Source organism: Solanum lycopersicum, chromosome 5 (assembly GCF_036512215.1).
Source record: "Solanum lycopersicum chromosome 5, SLM_r2.1".
NCBI lineage: Eukaryota > Viridiplantae > Streptophyta > Magnoliopsida > Solanales > Solanaceae > Solanum > Solanum lycopersicum.
This window is the reverse complement of record NC_090804.1, coordinates 64,443,752-64,454,424: the sequence shown is the minus strand read 5'-3', so window position 1 is coordinate 64,454,424 and position 10,673 is coordinate 64,443,752. Positions and strand designations below refer to the sequence as shown.

General features: G+C 34.7%; 2 protein-coding genes across 3 annotated transcripts; both read right to left on the bottom strand.

The window, feature by feature from the left end:
• Window positions 1-95: 95 nt before the first annotated feature.
• LOC101264011 (protein cornichon homolog 4) lies at window positions 96-6,300 on the bottom strand. The gene is made up of 5 exons (XM_004239995.4): window positions 6,034-6,300; window positions 4,158-4,339; window positions 2,824-2,946; window positions 2,659-2,714; window positions 96-491 (listed from the first exon to the last, which is right to left on the bottom strand). The coding sequence occupies exons 1-4, from the start codon at window positions 6,103-6,105 to the stop codon at window positions 2,681-2,683; spliced, it is 411 nt and encodes a 136-aa protein (XP_004240043.1). The 5' UTR covers window positions 6,106-6,300; the 3' UTR covers window positions 96-491; window positions 2,659-2,680.
• A 674-nt stretch (window positions 6,301-6,974) lies between these two features.
• On the bottom strand, window positions 6,975-10,172 carry LOC101264524 (vestitone reductase). 2 transcript variants are annotated; one of them, XM_010323187.4, is made up of 5 exons: window positions 10,067-10,172; window positions 8,823-8,978; window positions 7,920-8,447; window positions 7,337-7,535; window positions 6,975-7,239 (listed from the first exon to the last, which is right to left on the bottom strand). In XM_010323187.4, the coding sequence occupies exons 2-5, from the start codon at window positions 8,935-8,937 to the stop codon at window positions 7,098-7,100; spliced, it is 984 nt and encodes a 327-aa protein (XP_010321489.3). In that variant the 5' UTR covers window positions 8,938-8,978; window positions 10,067-10,172; the 3' UTR covers window positions 6,975-7,097. The 2 variants fall into 2 exon arrangements, with proteins under 2 accessions (XP_010321489.3, XP_069154262.1); XM_069298161.1 differs by having other exon boundaries at window positions 8,784-8,978; window positions 10,067-10,124.
• Window positions 10,173-10,673: the final 501 nt, after the last annotated feature.

The window sequence follows — 10,673 nt, the reverse complement described above, 5'->3', positions numbered from 1 at the left end:
TGGGGAAGTTTTCATAAGACTCGTTACGTATTCATGGTTGCTTATGTAACCAAATAAAGAAAAGTCACAACCCATAGTACCCCAGAGGCAAGTCATTCTACTAAAAATTGATTTACACTGGAAAACTAGTACATTCAGTAAATCATATGCTAACACATTATGATATATAAAATCGCAATGACTATCCTCATTTATACAAGTTCAACTATATGCCTATTGCCCAAAACATTACGTGCTTAAAGGGGGCATCATAAAGTTAAACCTAACAAAAAGAAAGAAAGAAAGAAAGAAAAAAAGAGATGTAACTCGAGCATCAGAAAGTGTATGCTTCCCAGCCAGTTGAGGACTTCCAACACTAAGATTAATTCCGTAAAGCCATCACCGACAATCTGTTTATGGCACCATCAACTCAGTAAACTGATAGATGTCAACAGGCCAGCTCCACCGTGCTATAGTGCCTGGGAAATCCCAATTTCTTCATTCGATCAAACCTGAGAAAAGAGGCGGAAAAACAAACAAGAAAAAAAGTGAAGCCCGTAAAGAAGAGATTTAGGAGATGATGAAATGTAACAAATGCTTGTGGCTTTTAACTTTAGCTTCTAGTATAGTAGCAAACAAAACGTAGCAACACGACTCCACTAACAAGTACTAAGTGCTTGAATCATACACCGAATCATACCACCTAAAATGGATTGGAAGATGAGGCTCGAAACCCCAGAAAAATAGAATTATATCTAACTTGACTGAATGGAGTCCTAGTATACAAGCGATCACCAGACATTTCGGTTGTTGGGAATCTTGGGAATGTAGTTTTGTCAGGTAAAAATGAGCAAAAACAGCATACTTGGTTTTTTCAATGGTTCACCTTACCTCTCAGGTATCTAAGTGTTTCTTTGAGCTCTAAAGATTATCTGTAAGACAGTGTCAACCCCTGATTGATAAGATGAGAGGATTACCACTTGGAATGCAAAATTCTTATCTTATGCACGCAGGTTGCAGTTTATTAAGACTTGAGAGTGTCTCAATTAACATACAAACTTTGTTCCCAAAATTTCCGTTCTGCCTGAGAAGGATATTCGTCTAATCGAGACTGTCTGTAGAAGATTCCGACGGACTGGTGCTACAAAAAGAGCTTTGGTGACCTCGGATAAACTATGATTGCCCAAATCAGCTGGAAGATTTAATATTACTGATATACTGGTTTGGAACAAAGATGCCATCCTGAAGCATTATTGAAATCTATGCAAGAAAAAAGAAAAACTATGGATAAAATACATACACATCTTATGGAAAAGGAAAGCAACCTGGGAGGTGACTATTAAGAGAGCATCATGGATAATTCCAAGAAATCATCATGGAGGGTACTGGGCTATCTAATGAATACCTACAGAACTTTGGGAAACGCTCCATAAGGAAAATTAACAAGCTGAGAATGGAGGAAAATGGTTACTCACAGCAAAACTCGAGGTGGCCTTCTATCCTGTATTTGGCAATACAAGGAAGGTTATACACAAGAGACAGGTTGATTAATGGGGTATGGTAAGACAGGTAGTAGCTCAACATGTCCATTAGGTGAAAATGAAGATGATGATATACACATCTGTTCTTTGCATGCTCAACTTCATCTATCATCTGTCAGAAGATACTCAGCCGGCAAGGTATAAGCAGAACTGCTATGGGGTAGATACAGAAGCTGAACTGGGTAAGAACACATGCTTACGGTAGAAAGCACACAACTAAAGTATACAAAATGGCACAAACTAGAAGCCTATACTACATTTGGCAAGGAGGAACCAAAAGGTACTCCAGAACAATAGAAGATCTGATGTAGTTATTGTCAAAATGATAATTCGGGATGTACACCGTTGAGGTAGGTGGAAGCCAAGATTAGCCAAGCAACTGCAGAAAATGGATTTCTATCCACAAGGCAGATGTAGGTAGCCAAAGTGTGGTGCAAAGAGTTCCCTCTAATAAATTTTCATATTACCCAAAGAAAAACACAGAAGCAGTTCCCCTTAGTCATATATAGTGCCCATACTGAAACCCACACACTTCGCGAAAACCCAAAGGACAACATCTCAGAAGCAAAATTCCAAAAAACATACAAATGAAGCCATGTCTTCTGGTAATAATAATAAATCCTCTCTTTTATGCATGCAAATTGGTAAAGAAGTATAAATGAAGAAGTTGATGTCTGTCAGGTAATAGTAAATCATCTCCTTTTTCTAAATTTTAGACTTACCCCTCCACTGACATACAAGTCTCTAACTAGAATAGACCTAATGTAAGTAAACGACAACAACTAAGACATAAACTCATGCTATCGCTTTTATTAATCATCTTCTCAATAATGTTCGGTTCTTAAGTAACTCTGCATTGATGACATGTGCAAAGGCTACCTAGTCCTTTGTTACACCTTCAGTCGTAGTAGTGTCACACCTACAAACCGGTGCATTTGCAACTCTTATGTAGGACCATAATTTGTCATTTGAAGCGGATGAAGTATTCTTTTTTTTAGTGAAAACATCTAAGAAAATAAAAGACAAAGTTGACCGATTTGGCTTGGCCAGTCGGGATCATCCTAGTTTTTCACATTTTTTCTATATAATTCAGAACATATGGGGGACTCAGAGAGAGAGAGAAAGAGAGGGTACAGACCTTTCATGAAAGGAGCAATTCCTCATACTTCATCATCCACAATGCTCCAAACCATCCTAAAATCACAAAAGATTAGGCATGAGCTAAAAGCATAAACTACTGATATAATTAGGTTTACAAGTTGTTTAAGAGATGAGAACTAGCAGCTTGTTGCTGACACCATACCAGAATATCGAAAAGGCAAGAAGTATCACAAGGTATCCAAGCTTATACAACCGAACCTTCTTATCCCACGGAAGCTGATTGAAAATCTCAGTTACATCCACCAAGTGGCAGCGATCAGTATAGCTGATGAAGGGTTAACATCAGTTGTCAGATTATATATTGAGATGTCAGGGCTAAGTAACAGTACAAAGGGACTGACAACTGCAGATTTACCAGAAAAATATGCAGTTTAGTTGTAGGAGACTAGGAGGAGTCATTTTCAAAAAATTTAAATTTAGTTAGATACTATTAGTTGAGGTATTTTAGGTTTATGAATTTTAAATATGCAGATATTTGTTTTAAGTTGGCTATTTAAAGGTCTATGCTTAATATTGAGAAACATTTTTAGTCATCCTTCAAATCATTTTTCTTGCACCATCTTATAAAAAAACAGCAGTGGCATCAAGAAACTCATTAGTCTTACGGGATCTGTGGGTGCATCTATAAAATCATTTTCTAATATTATTTTTAACAACATACGCAATGCAATCCCACAAGTGAGGTTTGGGGAAGGTGACTGTACCCTCTACAAATTTCAAATTATTTTTAACCAATATAGATGATATAGACCAGATTATAAGTTTGATAGGAAATCTTTTATTATTCCTTTTTGGAGGTAGCCAGCATACCCTTAATGCTGAAGAATTCAACCTTACCAGTTTCAAAAAAAAAATGGCAAGCAACAGTTCTCTCTTTGAATCCCACACAAATTTTCATTGTGAAAACTATAAATTTGATTAGTGAAATTGAAATCATATCATAAAATCCATGATTCATTGTATATTGTGAAGGAAGAAAGATCCTTACAATAACTCTGTATATCTTATAATTGTCCAGATTAAATCACTTCCAAAAGAGCTTTCAGACCCGACAAAGTTACTGAATGCACAAAACCAAAACGAGAGAAAAGAAAGAAGAAGAAAGAGTCGTGTTGCAAAAATATACAAATTCAGAGAAGCTCAAAACAGTCCTCAAGCACAAACATTACAAGTAGAAATTGAGGAACAACTTGTCTTAATTGCAGCAAATGATGCAGAGGAGTGTTGAAAATTGCTTTTGTTACTGCCAAATTATTAGAAAAATAAGTAGTTTGGGTTGAAATGTTTTAGGTTTTTGAATTTTAAAATACGCAGGATTTCTGTTTTAAGTTGGCTATTTAAAGCTCTATGCTTAATATTGGGAGACATTTTTAATCCTTTCTTCAAACCATTTTCGTTGCACCATCTTTAGAAAACCAACACATGCAAAGTCTTTCAACATGTTTCACTTAAAGATAAATAGATGAGAAGTCTTACACTTTGATGTTATAATATAAGTATGGCAGACATATCAGAAACATCAACCAATGCCCTGTCACAAGATGTAGGAAGCACAATGCTCCTTGAAGAGCAAATTCTGGCACCACTACTCTATTAATCCGAGATGCTGAATCATAAGGGTTGACATAATCATATTCAAGATCTGCCAAGCACATGAGCTGCAATAAATAATTGCAATGGTAATGTTCTCCAAGCCCAGATATTATGAATATAAGACAAGGAAGAAAAGAGAGAAGAAGTGCTTAAACAAAACCACTATGTAGACAATGCAATCTAAATACAACATGGTACATGCTGCATAGCAAGTCAGAAACTTTTACTAGTACATTCAACATTCGACATGCTTGTTCATCTTTCAGTTCGATTGATAAAAGAAAAACGGACTAGAAGAGATAACAAATAATACCAGGTCATCAGTGATGAAATGGTAAATCGAAGTGATATTTGTCTATTGAAACAAATGAATTCACCTCATGTTACTCTCTATTCAAATCATTTTCAGGAGTAACAGTAACAGAGTCCTTAATCTAGATAGAAATTGGTTCATCCTAGTGAATTAATAGAAATCACTTCAAAGGATCTTTTGGAAGCTATGTAAGTAAAGATCCATGATACTTGAAATATAATAAAGCCAAAGTCTTGCTTCACTCCAAATCATTCCCTCAATTCCAAATCAGTTGGAGTTGCTATATGAATTGGCTGGGCCAGTGCACTGAATTAAGAAAAATCATCTAAATAATTCTCACGCTGATGGACAGTCTACTACAACCCTCTTCTTTAATTGTGGCTTGGGACCAGCTATACATGCGAAACTCACATAGACAAAGTTTTATTGCTAATGTGAACTAAAACTATAGATTTGAAACAGTCATGTCCTAATGCCTAATTCCTTCAATATCAAACCAATTTACGTCTTTCGCAGATTAGTCCAATATCATCAAGCTTACTCACCCCCTTCATTAACATTGAAATCTATCATTAAAGCCAACAATTTATACTTCTCTCGAAGAAAATTATACTTTCATCTGTTCATGCTATATCAATACATCACGATATTCCCAACTTCACATTTCCCCCTTCACAAAGCCTTGATTATTCATTTTCCCAATTTTCATTGCACAACACCAAATTACAAAAAGAAAAAAAAAACTTAATAATAGAAAAACAGAAATTTTTGACAAACCATAACCCACGAAAAAGGAAGCACTATTACAACCTCAAAAGAACTTATATGGATCAGTTAAGGCTGGGGAAGAAGCAGGTTTGGAGCATCAAGTATAGCTGTTTCATTTAGAAAATACGGTTCGGGAGACCATATGTGGAGCTGTTAGGATCAAGCGCTTACCATCATGCCAAAAGCTATCGCTGATAGCAAAAACACAACTTTATTCCTTAACTAAGCCCACCAAGCAAGCATCATTTTCGATCATGACTTCGACCCGGGCCACCCAGCCCCTCGTGGGCCCTACTATAGGCATATGTTGGCATTTATGAATCATTTTTCAATTTACACCTGTTACCTCAAGTTTTAGATCGAACTAATCCATTCACTCAAATAGTTCACAGGAGAAAATCAAGTTACTTGTTCCCCTCCAGATAATACACACTGCTAGTTTTCGGATACGACACATCCATCCTAGTCACTATGGACATATTTTGCCCAACTGACACACATCTAAGCCCAGTAATTTCAAAGGGCTGTTCAAATTAGTGCATGAAATTTCACAAAATTTGTAATAAAAATAGTAAATATGAACACACAACTAGATCAATAGCAAAATATGAACACATAACTAGATCCATAAAAAATTGAACTTTAAATTCAGAAAAGAGCTAAAATTGAGAGTTATACCTGGTATAGGATAGTACCAAGAACAGCTACGAGAAGGAAGAAGGAGAATAGCCATGAGAGTAGATCGCCCATGGCACTTTCTTCTTCTTCCTTCTCTTATTCGTTTTTTTTTTTTTCTTTGCCCCTTTTTTTTCTGGCGGCAGATTTTGTGCCCTTTGTGCTTCCTAAACACAAGCTCCGGAAAATAGAAGTTGCGAACTTTACTCTTTTGTTGTCAGGACATTGACCATTTCTTCTTGCAAAAATTATTTTCATCAATTTTGTCATTGTAAAAAAATATTTTAAAAGTGAAAATAAAAGATATTTCTTTGTGTTTGTCGTGAGTATAAATTGGAGTTGTTTTTAATTTTTTTTGAGTAATTTTGAGTGGAAAAAGTGAATATCTTTTGGTATTGTAGTTAAATTCGTGAAATATTTGAAATTCAACTTCATTTATAAAATTTTATGATAAACATCCCCATGTGTTCGATATTTTGATGCTTTTCTTAAAATATTTATTACTTGGTATATTCATTAAGAAAGTAATAATTGATATAACTATTTTACAATACTGGCCCTACTAATTACTGTTTAGTATTAGGTCTTAAATATGTCATTTAACTTGGCTTTATCTTGAATCTATGTCTTTCAATTTTTAATATGCACAAGTATACGCTCAAACTTGTATAAAATTGAACTAGTGTACATGCGTCCTACATAGCAATTCATACTTACATAGGGTCTTATATGTAATATACCACGTAGGACGTATGTGTTTACTTATTCAACTTTATCCAAGTTGAAGTGTCTAGTCGTGCACATTCAAAAAGTTAAAAATGCATATTTTTGTATTGTGCTTCTTTTTTGAACCGTTTCGAAAAGAATGCATCTTTCCAATTTTTGGCAACTCTTTAATTCCATCTTCCTAAATGACATGTTTCATAACAAATTATCAAGAAATATTTTGGTACGTTCGACGTATCTTTAATTAGTTGATCACAAGATTCAATAGCGACAAACAAATTAAAACGAAAGAAGTATAAGATGTCAAATTAAACAAGGATTTCTCTTCCATAGAGTACAAACTAGAGCAAACCCTTCTGTTTGCAACATTCAATTGCACCATCAAACATTTCTTCAAGTCCATACTTGTATTTGAATCCACTATCCAAAAGTTTCTTTGATGAAAGGCTAGGATGCTTAATCCCTCCAACCTCCCTCAATGAACTACAAACATATATACATGACAAGTTAAATAACCTTCTTTTTTTCCTTTTAATGTCAAAAGAACAAACAGCAAAAGGAGCTAATAATGGGAACTCACTCGACGTTAGGTATTCGATATTCAGGATACCTAGCTGAGAGGAAGTCAAATAGCTCATCTGGTGTAACTTCAACAGCAGAGCAAATGTACCTTCCCTTTGCTTTACTGTTCTCTAGAAGGAGTATGTGTGCATTGGCAACATCGTCTACATGCACGAATGGGGTAAGCGAGGGATACTTCATGCTGTTTTCCTGATTACCTGCGTGATTCAGGAGACGAAACAAAAAGAAATGCTTAATTTAGAGCAAGTTCACCACAACATTTGGAATATATAACTTATCTTAAGGAAAAGAACGAGTTAGATGAAACTAGAAAGCTGGAAACGTCTTGCCAAGGACGAAAAAAGGAAATGCTGAGTCCAAAAACTAGAGTTGGATATCGAGAGAACTGATAAAAGACGTTCTGAATATGATACAACATGATCACATGAACCAAATCTTTAAAATTTAAGGGATCATGACGAAAAGCATCCAAATCATCTATGACAATGATACTGCTTCCAGCAAATGTATCGCAAAAAATGCACATACAACAGCAAACATATGTAGTATAACATTAACTTACAGGGATTGAAGGGGCATACCGTACATCATTGCCATGGCTGGTCGTAATGGCTCTGGGAACTGAGGACTCAAGAAGGGACCATGTATCCAACTAGGAATAACGGTTACCAAATCTAGTCCGTGCTTCTCAGCAAACTCAAGAGCAGCCTTTTCGGCTAAAGTCTTGCTAATCACATAAGAAGCTGCGGATATAGGCTTTAAAGTTTTCATGACATGGATGTCAGACCACGAGCTCTCGTCCACTGTGTCTAAACCTTTATCATTAAACACAACCGCTGTTCTGCTGGAAGTGTAAACAACTCGTTTTACTGTTTTTGAATTGAGGCATTCCCGTAAAATGCCTAATGTTCCATCAACTGCTTTTCTTATCTTTTCCTCTTCAATTTCTTGGTCCCCGTAATTCATTGGATGAGCAACGTGAAATACTCCAACACATCCTTCAATAGCTGTACTAAAGCTCTCCGGTTTGTCCATATCAGCGTTAAAAATCCGTAGCCTTTGGGATGCTTCAGGCAAGTTAGTGAGGTAGCTAACATCTGTTTTGTGATCTAAAAAATCCATTCGAAGTTCTTCTTCAGAGATTACACACTAAATAACTAACAGCTAGAAAGGCAATTCGAGTAAAACACGTAGAGATTAAACTACTTATTGGAATTCTAAAGATATAAAGAGAGAATTATCCAAATCCATATAAGGAGAACGTTAGTCCACTTTCCAACCAATGTGGAACTCTAACGCCTAGACCCAAATTAGAGCGTGGACCGAGAGGTCAAACATGGAATATTGGACATAACTCTCATACCATGTAAAGGAATGAATATTTGAGTCTAACTCAAACTCCAAAAGCTAACTCGTGACTGAAAGATTTGCTCAAATTTATATACCTTAAAAGACGATGAATAGAATCAGTGGGAAATGTTAACCTTGAGTTGACCTTATTGTAGCATTTACTGAGTATCCATGTTGAAGAAGCTTCATAATCAGCCATGATGCTAGGTATCCTGTTCCACCAGTTACACAAACCATATCCATTTCCATCTCTGATCTTTCGCAGTTATTACGTCCTCTTAATCTCGTCTCTATTCTCAATCCGTCATTTAGTGGGAAACATCAAAGTTAGTACAAAACAATCACAAACTAGTTGACACAAAATATTGAAAGGGAAATACAACTACAGTATAACTTTTTTATAAGGTTAATGAGGCTGGAAGAACTGAACCAGTTTAAACGCACTAGATGTTTCTTCTCATCTAGCTAATTTTTACTAGGCAAAGTTACCCATTTTTCTTAATGGTGGGCGGAGAACAAGGAAGCTATGAGTAATGCAACTGTGAATCTCACATAAAGAGTTCGATCCTGGCTCAGGACGAACGTCAACACATGCAAGTCAGGCGGAAAAAAGAAGAAGAATAATGATGTTTCTAGTGGCGGACAGGTGAGTAACGCATAAGAACTTGCCCTTGGCACTAGTGAGGCAATAAATTATCAAGTTGATGATCAGTAGCTGATCCGAGAGAATGATCAGCCACACTGGAATTGAGACAAGGCCTAGACATGAGTTTTGAATTTGCTATAGAACACATGATCGGTCTTTTTTTTTTCTAGAGAGTTTTGAATTTGCTATAGAACACATGATCTGTCTTTTTTTTTCTTTCTAGAACTCTTTAATTTCAAACTTCTACCTTACATGTTAAATCCACCACATTTTAAATATTTTTTGGCTTTAAGACCAAAAGATTCAAAAACATTTCATACCTACTTAAACTTTCTCAAGTCAAAATCACAGAAATAAATTAATCAAAAAAGTGTAATATATTGTGAATTTTCTAATATAAAATGCACGTAAGCTGACTCGATAATATACTACACTACATTTATCAAAACAACCACAACAGATCTGAAAACGATGAATGTCTATTATTGACGATAAAATAACAAGCAAAATATATATTCCCTCTAATTCCAATTGACTCATTTTTCCATTTCAAAAAAAAGTAACACATTTTTATATTTGATAACAATTTTAACTTTTAAACCTTCATTCATATAACCATCCACCGCTTACTTTAGTCCACAAATTTCAAAATTATTCATTTTTAAAATTATATGTTAAATTAGATTACCTTACATAAATTGAAATTAAAAAAGAAAAAGGATATTGGAGAACCTGAAAATGTGGGATGGACAAGCACCGACGTTCAAGAGCAAAGCAAATCAATTTTATCAATTATTGGAAACAGCCGTAAAAAGATATATAAATATTTGCCTTTTTGTCTTTTTTTTTTAGCACTAGTGATTTTAGTGACTTAATAGAAGGGATAATTGTGTTACATAACAAAATTTAATTACGCCTTTATGACATGTTGAATTTGAGACAACATAAAAAAACTCACGGAGATGATTTTTTTTTTTTAAAAAAAATAACTTCTTTTTTTAAAATTTTTTTTGAAGAATAATAGTAGAAGATGAAGAGTAAACTAGTAGTGTGGAGTGTGAATTTATTGTTAAATACAGAGGATAAAAAGATTGGAATATAGTTGCATGTTGATTACGTGTGAAGATGTGAATTTGCAAGTGTTGATTGAGTGACATGATTTAATGGCTAATTGGCTTTTAATTTTTGAGCGATATTATCAACAAACTCAATTTTGTTTTACATAATTGGATTAGTTGTATGGTTACAAATTATTTTATTAAGAAAGGAAAATATATTAGTTATATAATATCAATACATATTTATATATTATTTATATATAATATATAGATATATTGTT